The sequence below is a fragment of the Lipotes vexillifer genome, unplaced genomic scaffold (assembly GCF_000442215.2).
Source record: "Lipotes vexillifer unplaced genomic scaffold, Lipotes_vexillifer_v1.1 scaffold1417, whole genome shotgun sequence".
Classification (NCBI taxonomy): domain Eukaryota; kingdom Metazoa; phylum Chordata; class Mammalia; order Artiodactyla; family Lipotidae; genus Lipotes; species Lipotes vexillifer.
In genome coordinates, this window is record NW_006778171.1 from 791,838 (window position 1) to 807,221 (window position 15,384).

The following is a 15,384-nucleotide window of genomic DNA, read 5'->3' on the forward strand; positions in this document are numbered from 1 at the left end:
TCCAACAAGGCCTCCTTGCACCACTGGGAACAGGTCTCCTCCCGGACAATAAGCTGCATCCGGAAACGGCCGTTCGTGGTGAGCCTGCTCCCCACCCCGCCTTGGTGTGGAACGCACACCAGCATTGCTGGGGCCGCAGCGGCGGGGGCGGCCTCTGCTCACACCTGCTCTTGCTCTGTGGCCTGGTCTCTCCTCCCATGTGCCTCACCTGAGCAACCCTCACATCCTTCTCAGGGCACGGAGAACCCTATCCACGAGAGCCTCTACCCCGCATCCTGGGAAGATCCCCTAGAAAGGGAAATCGGGCCCCGGAATGGCTCCACCCTGAGAACATCACACAGGACCCAGGGTCCCCCAGGGCACAGACTGCCATCTCATTCAGAGCTGGGGGTCCAGCCCCTGGCATGGGCTCCTCCCATGGGCCTTCCAGAAGCTTCGATCATTTTGCAGAACGTGGACCAGCCAGACTTACAGGGATCTAAAGACTCGCAGATCTGAGGCTAGAAACCGGTCTGGGAGTGACTGCAGGGTTCCCGAGGTACGGGGACCCCTGCCCTCAGGGACCCCGGCCCCACCCCGGGCACACCGGGTGCCGGGTAACCCACTTAGCCAGAGGGCACAGCACCTCATCTCCAAACCCTACACACCACACTCTGCAGTAAATGTTTTGTAGTCTTTGTTCCATTCAAAGGGCCAGCTCGCTAGAAACATAAAATACACCACCCACGCCTGCCTGCAGCCCAACCTCCCTCACTTCCCCCACCAAGTCAAGGCGCTTGTGCGAGAGGAAAACGTCAGATGGAGCCTTTACTTCTGTGGACTGTCCTTTGCAACGATCTCTGCAACAGCATTTGAAGACCGTGATTCCTGCCTGGTTAAACTACCTGCCTGGGGACCGGAGGGCAGGCCTGGGCTCGTGAGTGATTCAGCAGCCGGGCCACAGCTCAAAGAGCAGCCAGGGAAGCTGTGCCAACCACACTTCTCTCCTGAGAACACACGGTTTTAAAAGGCACCAGGCCCAAATCATGGCACTTTAAATGCAGGGGAGTTTTGCTGGCAGGCAGGGGTGGGGGGCAGGGAAATCACAGGGCTAGAGTGAATCGCAGGATATAAATTAGAGCAAGTTTTACAGATGGAGTCAGAGTAGGTCTAAACATAAAAAATCATTAAGTGATGGGCTTCCCTGGTGGCGCAGTGGTTGAGAGTCTGCCTGCCAATGCAGCGGACACGGGTTCGAGCCCTGGTCTGGGAAGATCCCACATGCCGCGGAGCAACTAGCCCCGTGAGCCACAGTTACTGAGCCTGCGCGTCTGGAGCCTGTGCTCCACAGCAAGAGAGGCCGCGACAGTGAGAGGCCCGCGCACCGCGATGAAGAGTGGCCCCCGCTCGCCACAACTAGAGAAAGCCCTCGCACAGAAACGAGGACCCAACACAGCCAAAAATAAATAAATTAATTAATTAAAAAAAAAAAAATCATTAAGTGACCACTTTGTGCCAGCTCCTGGCCGAACCCTTCTCACACAACCCCGGGAGAGCATTAGCCATCAGCCAGCACACCTGTCACCCTGGTGTGTCCGGGCATTCAGTGACAGACACCACGGTCCCCTGTGGTGCCCACCAGTGCCAGCGCTACCCCAGGCATTGTACATGCATTGCTGCACCGGGTCCTCCCCAAACCGATCTGGTAGGAACTAACAGTCCCAGTTTACAGAAGAGAAAATTAAGGCCCAGGAAGGTAAGTTATTTAAGGAAGACTGCACAGCTAGGAAGAGGCGACCCCTTCCGGGACAGGTCTGCATTGCCTGCCATGCAGGGAGTGAGGGCACTGTAGACAAACGGCCAGCAGGGTGTATGATCCCGGCCCTCCCCCACTGGCCGTTAGTTCTTTCAGCAATTTGCTCATTTCTGTCACTCTCCAGGGAGGCTGACGAGGCCCACATCAGCTCATCCACCTGGCTCTTCATGGGGCCTGAGACCAGGCTGGACACATCTGCTGAGTGTATGAATGAACGAATGGGAGACTCGTGTTAAGCCACGCTAACTTGTGTGTCTCCCTTTCTCATCTGTAAATAGTAAAAGACCAACCTCGAAGAATCGGGTGAATAGAGCATCCTACAATGTGATGAGCTCATGTCCCTCCTCTTGCCCAGCCTCCCACTGAGCCACACAAAAGCCCGGCTGGATGGAGCCGAGGCCCTGACCACCAATGGAACAAGTGCTTGCCTGAGGCTGGCGGTGTGCTCGGTACAGGGAACGGAACAGCAAAAGGTGACACGAGACAAAGTTACAAGTCAGAAACACACACACACACACACACACACACACACACACACAAAATGGGCTCCGATACATCACGGTACAGCTGCCCGCAGAGGCCTCCAGCCAACTTCACATGAGCATCTCCACTGACCTCCAAGTTGGAACCAGCTGGAACACGGCCAGCTAGAGTTCTGGAAAGGGGCTTTTTGCTGGCTTACCCTTTCCTTGTCAGCCCCAACTGAAACTCATCACGTTCGCCCCACCTGCCATCCCCACGCTCCTGGAGGGTCTTCCCTCTTCCTCCCTGCCTCCTCCACCCCCCACCCTCCCAAGCCAGGTGCCCAGCTTGGCCCCAGGACTGGGGGGTGGGGGGGCACACCACATGGACCAAGGAGCCATGCGCGAGGACAGACAGGTACCTCCAGAGGCGATGTAGAATCCGCTGGGCGCGTACTTGGCCACCACCACCTGGTGGGCGTGCTCCGTGTAGATGTCAGCAATGGCCGGGTTCTGCAGGGAGGAGACCAGAATGAACACAGGGAACCAAGAAGTAGGCAAACTGCTTTCCGCTCTCTGGATTAATGGATTTGGGTGGGAAAATACACACACACACACACACACACACACACACACACACACACACACAAATACTGAAGTCAAAACCTCCATAAAAAAATCCCAGAAGTATACTTACCTGCCTGGGTGATAGAATTCTAGGTAGTTTTTAACTCTTTTATAAAATTCGAGGTGATTTTCTTTCCTTTGTCTGCTTTTCCTTCCTTGCCAGAGTACAAGCAAATATGTATTTGTGAAATATATACAGGAAATACAAGTTTCATTAGAAACTTAGAAAAAATTAGAATAAAAACCTATGACTCTCATTTTCTCCCACTTTGGGGAGCTGCCGGCTGCTGCTGCCTTCTCTGAGTCCAGTTCCCCCAAGGCAGGTCTCCCCTGTTCAGAACCAAATCTATCACAGGCTGCCAGGCAGTGTCTGACCCGAACCAGACCCTTTGGCCTGGAGGTGCGGCAACAGAGGGGGGCAGGCAGCCAGGAGCCTCTCCTCGTCCAAATCCCTTGTTTGGGAAACTGCCTTTTGTGGCACAAATCCAAGGCTGGCTGGACTCTGCAGCAAGAACAGGGCCAGCATCTGGGACCAGGAGCATCTCTGCTACTCAGCAGTAAGGTTTCAACGTAGAATTTACTCTAAGTATATCACGGCACTCCCTCCACCCCTGAACACACAACCAAGGGTTCTCAGCAAACCCGGAGCACGTGCTGAAATGCTCTCCATCTGTCTCCACAGCCGAGCCTTCTCCCAGGAGGGAAGAAAGACGGAGCCATCTAATCCCTGATACCTGTTGACAGCTTTCCGCGAGCCAAGTGCCCGTGGAAAAGAGGCAGCTTCCCACAGGCTGTGGACACATCAGGTCCCAGGGAGGCTGCTGCAGGCACACCTAACCTGACCCCCAACTGACCCCACCTCTACGACCATCCCGTTGTCTTCCCCCTCACCCCCTCCTTATGCCCCTCGACAAGGTCAGAGGCCTGGACTCTTCTCAGCCTCCCGGCCACGGGATCCCGACCCCCTATCCCACCAGAGTAAGCCCGGAGAAGCGCCCTCTAAGTTCTAGCCCCGGCAACCACACTCCTGCCTTTCCTGTAAGCCCCCTGTCTCCGTAAATGCCGTGCCCTCGCCAGCAACGCCTCTCCCTGCCTGCTAACACCCACTTATCAGGCCCAACTGAGGAGAAATCTGCGCGAAGCCTCCTGTGCTTCTTTCTCCTGTGCTTCCAAAGCAGTTCACACGTCCCTAAGGCAGTTATGACACATACCAGTCCCTGGCCCTCTTGCCCCTCTCCTCCAACTTTTCTTTGACCTGCTTCATGTGCATTTATCTCTTTAGCCATCACAGCAGTTGGCAAATAACAGATGCTCAGTAAGTGGGTTTTCTGGGGAAAAAAGTTTACATAGTCCTTCTCCCCCTAGGACTTAACACTCACCATCATATGATACAGTATGTATGTGGTTCATAAATTAATCCATTGCAGAATAAACATTTGTTTAATGAAATTAGAAATGTATCAGGCATCCAAAGAGATTCTGAATGGCAAACAGGCACATGAAAAAGCGTTCAATGTCGTTAGCCTTTTGGGAAATGCAAATCAGAACGACAATGAGAAACCATGACATACTCACTGGAGTCAGTAAGTTAAGACTGATGTCACCAATATTGGCAAGGATGGGTGGGGTACAGTCTGGAATGCTTATATACTGCTGGTGGGAATGCAAAATAATACAGCCAGAAAATAGTTCGGCGTGTTATTTATAAAGATACACTTATACAAAAACGCAGCAATTGCACTCCTAGGTATTTGTCCAAGAGAAAAGTGCATGTCCACAAGAAGACACACATGGTTGAAGGTTCGTGACAGCCCCCAAGTGGAAACAACCCAAACATCCACCCACAGGTGCCTGGAGAAGCAAACCGCACTGTTCATCCAGCAGAATACGACTCGGCCAACAGAGAGCAACAAACTGCTAAATACTCTCAACCACAGGAAGGAGCCTCGAAAGCTTATGCTAAGTGACAAAGCTGGACGCAAAAGAGAACACACTGCATGGTTCCTTTCTGATCAAAGTCTAGGAAAGGTAAGCCCACAGTGACAGAAAGCAGGTTGGGGCCCCCAGGGCCTGGGGGGAGGGTGGAGAGGCCGACAGAGTGCGAGGGGCAAGAGGGCACTTTTGGGAGTAACTGGAACGTTCTGTACCATGATCATGGCGGTGGTGATGGGACAGTATCAATTTGTCAAAACTCAAGTTGTGCACTTAAAACAGATGGATTTTATTGTACCTAAATTACGCCTCAATAAAATGATGACCCCCAGGATCCATTAAACGTCCGTCTAACCCAACCTGTCCCTGCCCAGGTTAGTCCTTTGTACCAGAACATTCTAACGGAGACAACTTTCCTCACAGAGAAGCTGGCAAAAGCGGTCTGTGGCCAGGCCGCCGCAAGGGCTCTTGTTCAGTTGTCCATTTCGAGGCTGACTGAGGACTCTCACACCCACACGTGGGCACTACAGATGGGAAAGCCATCCCCCCGAGGGCAATGCCCATGCTGGATGTACAGCCTGGCATTGCCCTTAGAGGGTGAGTGGGTGGCTGGTGGAAGATGAGTAAGGAGCTGCTCTGGGAGGAAGTTATGCCCCTAAAAGTCCTCCCCCTAAATGGTCAGGGTGAGTGAAACCCCAGGGTCATCCCTAGCAGCCTCGGCCTCCTAGCAGGCTCTGGGCTGGATGAGACAGCACCTTGTCCGTATTCCCAATATGACTGGGGGCAAGTTCTCCAGGCTGAACATAAAGAACATAATACATCCAACCAGCAGCAACCCCTCCCTGCTGCTCCGCACACAGGGAGGCTGGCTACCTGAGCCAAAGATGATGCCTCTCTGTGCCCAACGTGTCCACTGCAGGCCAGGCTCATCGCAGATCAGCACGGTCAGGCCTCAGACCCTCAGGGCGGGCAGCAGTTCTTCCCCTCCCCCCTCTGCAGTCTCCAGGGAGAACAGGATTTGGGGTGTGCAGTTTATCTGGGGAAGCACTTGTGAACAGGGAATGAGACAGGAAGGGAAGGAAGCCAACTCCAGGAGCCACAGGGAGACCTTCAGAGGGGGGCTGGTTTTCTGCCCTGCCAGAGGGTGCGAGGCTGGGGTGCCCCTCCCCTGGGACTTCCTTCCTGCCCTGCCCCCATCAGGGCACAAGGGACTTCAGGCAGAAACCAGGAGGAAGCCCTGGCATTTGAGGCCTGTGGGTCCCTAGCAGATGTGGGCAGAGGCAGGCAGAGCCCGTGAAAACCTCCTGTCATCTCACCGAGACCCCAGGCTCACCCAAGCCCTGCCCCTCACCCTCTACCCTGGGACTGTCCCTGCCCTGCCCCCCACCTGTGACCCCCCCACCCCCACCCCACAGGCCTGCCCCAGCCCTGTCCCATCTTCTGCAACAGCTCTCAACCCCACCTTGTCTTTCCGCGCCAGCCAGACTCCATCCAGCTCTTCCTGCCCCTCCTGGGACCGGGACAATATCCTGACAATGTCGTTCGAACTGACCCCTCTGCCTTCCATTGATCCGCCAGGCTCTAAGTCCCAACTCTGATCGCATCATTGCAGAAGGCTGGTTCAGGGCCCAGCAGTGCAGGTGCCTTGGAGGAGGAGGCCACTCCCACCTCCCACCTGTGCGCGGAGCCCCCGCCCAGCAGCAAGCTAAACAATCTCCCCCTACACCTTTCCACAACACACCGGGGGAAAGTCACTAAAAGAGGCCCTCAAGGCTCTCTCATGTTCCTTTGTCCTGAGGCTCAGGTGCTGAGGTCAGAGGTCACCACCACACTTGACAGGTAAGGTTAAGGGGTGGCTCCGGCCACAGCACATGGCGGCTTGCCACGGCACACGTGGCCCCCTGTGAACCCAATGGACATGTCAGGGATCGGGGAGGCCGCCCAACCATGGAAGCTGCGGGTCACAGCACTGCTGAGGCCTCCAGAGAAGGACCTGGGCCTCCTCCAAAGCAGGCAAAGTGAGCACGACCTTCAGGAGGATTAAGTTTCCAGAGCACTGGCTTTCTAAACACAGCCAGTTCCTAAAAGCAGGCGCTGGTGGTGGGACCTGTGAAGCAAACACAACTTGCAGGGCCCTCTGCTCACTGGCGACAAGGGCTCAACTCGAATGACTACAGAGCGACCCGGCTGCCAGGCAGCTCCACAAACCTCTGTGCTTCCAGACCTGCAGGTCCGAATCCAGAAGCTCAGCCTGATCACAGTGCCTCAGAGGGTGGTGAGAACACACCAAGCATTGTACACTCCTCCAAAGAACTCCCCGCACCTGCACCTCCTCTGGGCTGGCCCGGGGTCCAGCAGTGAACCAGTGACTTCATACACAGGGCGATCAGCCTGCCCTGCTCAACCTTCAAGGCTCCCTCTCACCCAGAGGAACGCAGCCATACGTCTGGACCTATGGTCCAAAGTCCATTTCCCATTCCGCCCTCATCCCTTCTCGTCCCATCAGATCGCTAGCTGTGACACTCTTCCCTTTATCTGCCTCAGTCTGGAATATCTTCCCTACATCCCGGTCCCAGATAACCTTCTCCTAATTATCTTTTAACCTCAGGCAAAGGTTACCTCCTCCAAGAAGCCTTCTCTGATGCTCCAAGCTGGAAATATCTCTCCCAGCCCAGAAAGCTCACACTACCTTCCCTAACCTCCCTCCCCACTGCCCTTAGTACTTTCTACCTTGGACTACATGTCATTCTTATACCCACAAAGCTTCCCACAGAGGGCAGGGCCCAGGTCTGATTCACCACTTCTTCCAACCTCCATGCACTTGTACTCCCTGTCTAGACTCCTCCCATCGCTGCTGTCTCAATGCCCTTCTTGGAGAACTCTCACTCACCCTCCAAAACCCAACTCAAAAGTGACCTTTCTCCAGAAGCCTTCCCTGCGGCTCTGTGGCACAGCTGGTCCTTCCCTCTTGTTCCCAAAGCACTCAGGACACACTTCTTTTAAAGCGCTAACCTGGTGCATTAGAATGTTACCTACTGGGGTTCTTCAATCACCCCTGCTGACACTTTGGGCTGCAGGATAGCCCTGTGCATTGTAGGATGTTTGGCAACACTCTGGCCTCTACCCACTAGATACCAGTAGCACAAAAATGTCTTCAGACATTGCCAAGCATCCCTTACCAGGGTGGAAGCGGGGGCGAAACCGCTTCACTGAGAACCACTGATTTAATCTTGGGCACTGTGGCTGCGGGCAGGGCTCGGCAAGATGGAATGTGTGTGGGCAACACCAAGACCGAGGATCGGATGAACCAGCTGATGATGCCTTAATCTTTGAGCAGATTCCTAACTGGTCTCCCTCCCGCCCCACATCTTAGATACAGAACCAGTTCTCTACTGCACTGCTTATCTGCTGAAACTTTTCATGGTTCTGGTGGCCTCCGGTCAAGGCCGGGCTGTCTCAGAGCCACCCGGTCCCCAGCACCAGAGCCCCGCACCCTCTCCTGCCTGCCTGTTGCTCCCCCCAACCCCAGTACTCCAGCCACAAAACTCCACAACCTGTGCGGGGCCCTCTCGCCACCCCCTCTCCACTGACTGGTCCCTCCCCGGGCCCCCAGCTGCTCAGAAGTCCTCACGGCACGTCTCCCCCTCTCAGCATCAGTCCCGTCTGAGTGTCGGTTTCCCTGGGAGACTGCAAGCTCCGTGAGGACAGGCTTTTGCTGGGGTGTCTCCAGAACTACGCATGGGCTTCATTACAAAGCAGGTGCTTATAAATACTTGTAACAGGATTAACTTGGGCTCAAATAAAGGAGGTGGAGGGGGAAGGGTGGAGGGGAGAGAAATGGAAGTGCCCACCTGGAGCCAGCTGACACATGGGGGGGCCGCACCACGACTGGCAATGCATGGGGGAGGGGGTGACACTGATGTCACATCCAAAGCACCCGAGGGCCACTGGCCTGGGAGCCAGTGAGGCACGTCCCCACCACTAGGGCTCCACTCGGCTCCGGGGCCTTCTCGGAGCCCCAGCTTCCTCAGTGTTCTCCTTGCCCTGGACCCCACACGTGTGCTGCCTGCTGGCTTTCTGTCCAGGCGATAATCAAACACGCCACTTCCTCCTGGCACCCGGGGGCCCATTTCACTCCCACCCAAGGCAGCGAGCTCCGCGCAGGCAGGGCTTCTGTGTCTGCACTCCCCGCGGGGCGGCGGCCATCCCGGGCACGTGGCAGGGACTCGGAGGCACATGCAATGGGACAGAAGGGACGAGGTCAGTCCTTCTCCCCCACCTGAAGGGGACGCACAAGTGGCCCTTCTGCACATGACTGGCAGCAGATCATTCTGCGTGAAACTCAGCACTCAAGTTCAACATCTGCCAACCTGGTCTATACTCTGTTCAAGGAGATGAGTCCACTGATCCTGTGACTGGAAGCACAGCAACATCAAGCTGCTACAAACACTGTGCTCCCTGGAGTTTAACTTTATATAAATCATTTTTTCCAAATATATATATATACACACATATATGTGTGTGTGTGTGTGTGTGTGTATATATATATAAAATACATATATTAGTTTTGCAATTTAGGGACTGGGTATTTTAAAAAGCAAGCCCCAAACTTGCCCTGGTAGCAAATCTGCTGGCTGCTTCTGGCAGTGGAGGGGCCTCTGCCGGGAGGCTCACTTGCCAAAGCTGTTTTACAGGGAAGTGATCCTGGGCAGTTCAGAATATGAAGAGGCTCCTTCATAGCCACTGGGAGGAACCTTCCCAGACTACATCTAGGTGATGCAGGCCTAGAGTTAAGAATGTATCAGGTTCCCTCCTTCTGGAATACTCCTTTCTGAATGGCCACATCACTGCATGCTTTTAACTGTGGAGAATTTCCTCTCCAATGTGTGGCAATCGGATATGTTGAAAGAAAATAGATAAGAAACACTCTTTTCTACCAGCTTAAGAAGTGCCATTATGCTGGGTTCACAAAACAACTTTTAAGGAAATAAAGTGAATGACAGTCGTGGCTCCAAGTGGAAGGTCAGCAAGGGTCTGATACCTGCTTGGTGTTAATAAAGGTGGATGCCACACAATTTAGGTCCAGCAGCCTGAACCAGGCTAAGCCTTTCTTACTTCCATGCAGTAAAACCTTTAGTGGCTGCCTATTATCTCCACGACACAGCCTGGCTTTCAAGGCCTTTCAATCAATAAATGACTTACTGAGCACCTACTACACGCCAGGTACTGTGCTAGGTCAGGACATAGCAGGTTAGGGTGGCTGCTCGCTGGCTGGGTCCCAATGCACCATTAGCACCAAAGGGCTGAGAAGGCCAGGATGGGAGCGCTATTTAGGAGGGGCCCCTGCCCCATGGCAACATCTAAACAGAAACACAAAGCAAGACAGGGAGTGAGCCATGCAGCTATTTGAAGAAAGAATATCCAGACAAAGGGCACAGCAATGCCCATGTCCTGAGACCCATATGGAGCATGCTCCAGGGAGAGCACAGAAGGCGGGGTGCCTGGAGCCCGCGGGAGGTGAGCAGTGAGGTGAGATCAAAGGTGCAAGGCTGGACAGCAAGGCCCTATCAGCCTCGGTGGGTTGGGGAGAGCAAAGGAGCAACTTGATCTCATATTTTAATATAACTGGCCCAGCCGTGGTGCTGAGAGCAGACTAGAGGAGGGCCAGGGTGGAAGGCCAGGGTGGCCTTTTGTTTTTGCAATCCAGGCGAGAGAGCATGGTAGCTTGGATGAGTAGTTCTGTCAGATTCTGAAGTCTTTGAATGTAGAGTCAATAGGATTCACTGAAGAACTAAATATGGCATTGAAGGGGGAACCAAGGAGAAGCCCAAGGTTGGGGCCTGACCAGCTGGGAAGTGGCATCGCTGTTCTGGGGACAGACACATGGGAAACCCAAATATGGTTTGGGCACATTAAGTATGAGCTGCCAATCAGACATCTGTTGGACATTCCACGATCTGGTTCCCTCCTCCCTTTCATGTCTCTTCTCTACTCTGAGCCTGTATCCAACCACATTACCTTCCTTCCTATTTCCGGAATGTTCATTAGATTCATGTCTTTTTCCCAGGGGTACTCTGCCCTAATTAAAAATGTACCCACCTTTACTCAAGTACCAATGGTCCACCCCCATTGAACAAAAGCCTAAATGCCTGATGTATGTCCAGAACAGAGAGGAAGGAACACATCAGCATCCCAATGGTGTCCTGGCCCTGTAGAAACTTACAAATAGATGGGAAAGGAAAGCAGATGCGCCCTCAAAAGAGAATGGTAAACTCTGGAGTACTGATAAGAATAAAAAGCTCAGAAGAACAAGCAGAATGGGTTCCACAAGTCAGGGAATGCCTCCTGCAAAGAGGGTGCTTTGTCTGTGGCTGTAAACAGCTTCTCCACTGGAAGCAGCTCCCGTTACTGGCTACCTTCACCTCGCGGAGACTGACCCCAGTTCTGAGCAATGGGTCTACTGCGGGGGGGCGGGGGGGGGCAGGGTATAAAGGAGACACTGAAGGTTAAGAACCTTTCATGGTACCAGACACACAGTAGGTCTTCATGTGAGGTCTCCCATTTGGAAGTGAGTGTAGCCTGCCACAATGTGTGTGTGCCTTGTTAGGGACAAACCCAAGCATTCATTCCACTGTACTGTATCCCTGAGAATGCTTTCCCCCATTTTATTTGACAAACTACAAGTGAGTATCTATCTACTAAAGGCCATCTCAACTTTTATTTTCTCAATATCTCAGGACCTCTCTGGAGACCTCCAGATCTTTATGATCTAAGTCCTTGGTGATGTTTCCCCCAGTTCTGAGCAAGGCGGGATGCACTTTCTAGGAATCCGTATCTAGAAGAGGAGCTGTTAGCACCTTCAAGGCACATTCACACCCACCCACCCGCCTCCAGTGAGGTGCTCAGCCATCCTGGGCAGGGAAGAAACTGCCAAGTGGAGCTCTGTCTCCCAGCAGACTGCTTGGCTTGACCAGAGAGATGGGGGCAGAGCCAGAAGTACCTCATTCCACACAAGGGCCTCTGCTCTCACAGACAAGGAAACCTAGGCCCACAGAGCCCCTTCATTCCCTCAGCCAGCACTGAGGTTCCTGAGAACACGGGCATCTCAACAGCGACAGTTCCAACCCCCCAAGGGTAATCATGCACAACACATGTGAATTTAAGTTGACATCCCTTGGGGGCATCGCCAATCAAAATCACCCACCTATGAACTGTGCACAAGGCCCCACCCCAAGCTCAAGAGAAACCCCCCATACACCCCCAAATGGTCATGTTGGTACCTCTGGCTTCCATACCCCACCCCACCACTCAGCTGAGGCAGGCAGAAGAAAGATTTCTGCGTGCCCGCCTAGCAGCCGGGAGACTGACCGGCAGACTGGGTCATTTCAATGATTACAGAGCAGTAATGGAAAATTTCCAGGATTTCCCAAGGAGTGGGCTCTAGAAGCATTCTCAGTCTGGATACAGGATGCCCATGCAGATGATTCATGGGAAAACACTAGTTCCTGATTTTGCACTGGGGCTCAGATTTGTAGGTGGAAGATCAGGCTGAAATGCAGAGGCCTGGCTGTGAGTCCAGGCTCTGCCACACTGGGGGGGACCCTGGATGTGAAATGATTACACACGAGTGCCATTTAACCAGTGCTGGGTGTCTGCCAGGCATGCTGGGCTGGAGGGATGTAGCGTCTCACTCAGGGGGCCCAGGCAGCCGGGGGAAGTGGAGGGGAGCCTCATCTCATCACCTCCATTTTACAGATGAGAAAACTGGGACTCAGCGAGGCCAAGTCACCAACCACCCCAGGTCAAGGTCCCACCCCTCGAACCCAGAGCCCTTCTTCTCTTGAACTGAACTAATCTGAGCCTCAGCTTCCCCACGAAGAAAGAGAATTGGGCCTGTATAAATTTGAAGCTGTCTTCCTGGGCTTCCGAGGTGTCTTCCCAAGGCAGAGGGGGCGTGGCGTCCTCTCCCCAGGCCGCTCAGCGGCAGGTGAGGTGGTGGAAAGGGAAGAATTCACCCAGGAGCTGCGCTCAGGGAAGGAACTGGCGCCTGGTGGGGGAAGCGGGTAGGTACTCACGTCGATGTTCCTTAGGATGACGCACTTTCCATTGGTGTAAAGAAAATTGTTGCCCCTGGGGTCGCCGCCGATGATTTTGGAGACACCCCTCTCCACCTGGGGGAGGCTGGCGAACACCTTCTCTGCAGAGACACAAACGCAGCAGGGCACATGAGGGGCAGCCCCTGCCTCGGCCCCCCGCCGGGCTGAGGACAGAGAGCAGGGGAGGGGAGGGGAGGGGGAAAAGGAGAGGGGCCCTGGGCCGGTCTCAGCCGGTCACCTGTTGCCTCCACCCGGAGGGGCGGTCGCCACTTTGAAGGAGCGCAGGGGACTGCGCAACTTCCTGGTCCGCGCTCTCCACCAGGCCCTTCAGGGATGCGGGGGCTCCGCGGGGCTCCGACCGCATCGCCAACTTTGGGGCGTCCCCCTGGCCGGGGATCGCCGCGCGGCGCCCCCGAGGGCGGCGGGTCGCTCACCGACTTGCGCCCGTACCCCTCCCCCGCGCCCCGGGGACCCCTCCAGGCCGCCCGCTCCTCGCGCCCCGCCGATGGCCGAGGGGGCCAGGCAGGGCCGGAGCCCATCCCGGGGCCACCGGGCCGCGGCACTTACTGATCTCGTACGGCATCCTTGCCCACTTGTTACGGCGCAGCGCTCGCCGAGAGCCTCCGGGGCCGCGCGCGCCGAGAATCACACGGGGCCGAGGCCGAGCCGGGGACAGGGGCCGAAAGGCGGCGCCGGGCGTGCGGTGCGCGGAGTGGGCGGTCCGAGGCCGGGTCTCCGAGACCGGCTCGCGCCCTGCCCTGCGCGCTGCCGCTGAGGACGCGCCGAACCCGGAAGCGCGGCCCCGCGCGCGGCTCGCCCCCAGCTTTGACCATATATAGTCAAGCGCTCAGCTCGGAGGCTGCGGCCCCGGCGAGCCTGCGCGGACCTGACCGCGCCCGTCCCCCCGCGCGGGCCCCGCCCAGGGCACCCCGCCCCCGGAAGTGACGTCACTCGAGACCCTGTGAAAAGGCGGGGCCAGCCTCGCTGGGCGTCAGAATGCTCTTGGGAACTAGTGGGCGAGGTTTGTGAGGGTGGGGGTAGCTGGGGAAGGGTGGGCGGAAGGTTGGGGTACTCGAGGTTGCTTCTTGCTGAAGTTTTGCCGGCGCTGAAAGCAGCGGAGCGCTCTGGGGAAGCCTTTTTCCTGCCTGTGTTTGCGTAGCGGGCGTTCCCGAGCCGCCAGCCTTCCGGCCGGGGCGCCTGCTGTTGGCAGAAGCTGTGAGGCGCCAGCTTGGGATTTGCAAACATAGGAGAGTGCTTTTATCTTGCTTTCTTTTTAAAGCGAGACTAACTGGGAGTCGCCCTTCCTCGAAAAAAGCAGCTGGCAGGAGGAACTTTAGGGATGTACCTTGCAGGGCCGGGCTTTCTCAAAACTTCCTTTTAGAAAGCTAGGAAGACAGAGCAAAGGGGATGTACGTTCGAAGAAAACTAGGGCTTATTTTCTAATGAAGAAAGCAGAAGGGAAAGGGAGCTTCCACTTGTAAGATTGAGGCAGCGGCTCGTTGAGGGGGAGAAGCAAGGGTTCTGAGGTGTTATTAATACTTTGAACCTCACCTTTCAGCAGGGGCTGGGGGCTACTGTCTTTCCATCGGAATTGGGGGGGAGGAGGGTAAATGTGAGAATGTTAAAGGGCCTGAAGCCCAAACTAGAAAACCTCGGGGTGATCCTTGACTTTAATCCACTGGGAAATCCTGTTCGCTCTATTTTCAAACTGTATACAGTTTGTGGATCCAGTCCTCCACTTAATAGGCCTGCAGAGCCCTGAAGTGTTACCTGGGTTAACTCAGGTATTTTCTATCTGGTCTCTTAGCTTTTGCTCCCCGACCTTCACCTTAGTCTGCTCTCCCGACTGCAGCCTGTTGGTTTCAAAATTGAGGATGAAATCTGTTCCTCAGCTTAAAACTTGTAGGTGCTTGGAATCTCAAAATTCAAGCCAAAGGGATTAACATGGCCTACTGGGTCCTGTGCGATGCGTTCCATGAGACTCCATCGTACTCTCCTTTGCCTTCAGGTCTGCTCCCCCTTGCTTGCTTTCTGCAGCACCCCAGCTTCCTTGGTACCCCAGGAATGTCCCAGGCTTGCTCTTGCACCTGCGGGGACCCCCCGACCTCTGTTTGCTACCTGGAATTACTCTGAAAAGTACTTAAATGCTCTGCTCGCGTCATTTTTTTCAGTGAAAGGCCCCTACCCTGAACACCTTATTTTGAACTGCAACCTTCCAGCCCTTGCAAGTGTGTTCCTGATACTCCGTTCCCTGTTCTTGTCGGGAGTGTGTCCCTGGCACAGGGTAGATGGCAAGGTAGTTTTGTGAATTGAAGGACCCTAGAAATGTTGTCTTTGTACATAAGGGTGAGATTTCTAAAGCAGAAATGAAAAACAAGTGTTCTGCAGGTAGGAGCTGTAATTAATTATTCTGAGAAACCAGGATTTAATTATTACCCTTATTGGGACTGGGTTAAGAGCAGGTGTGATAACT

General features: G+C 54.7%; 1 protein-coding gene across 2 annotated transcripts in view; it reads right to left on the reverse strand.

Moving 5' to 3' along the window:
• Positions 1-13,673, reverse strand: part of WDR1 (WD repeat domain 1) — a 40,218-nt gene extending 26,545 nt beyond the window's left edge. Inside the window, exons 1-3 of one of the 2 annotated variants that reach the window (XM_007451508.1) lie at positions 13,479-13,673; positions 12,891-13,012; positions 2,679-2,769 (exon numbers count right to left, since the gene is read on the reverse strand). In XM_007451508.1, the coding sequence (XP_007451570.1) occupies positions 2,679-2,769; positions 12,891-13,012; positions 13,479-13,494 (229 nt within the window). In that variant the 5' untranslated portion in view covers positions 13,495-13,673. The remainder of the gene's footprint in view (positions 1-2,678; positions 2,770-12,890; positions 13,013-13,478) is intronic. The other variant, XM_007451509.1, reaches the window with a different exon arrangement.
• Between the last annotated feature and the right edge of the window lie 1,711 nt (positions 13,674-15,384).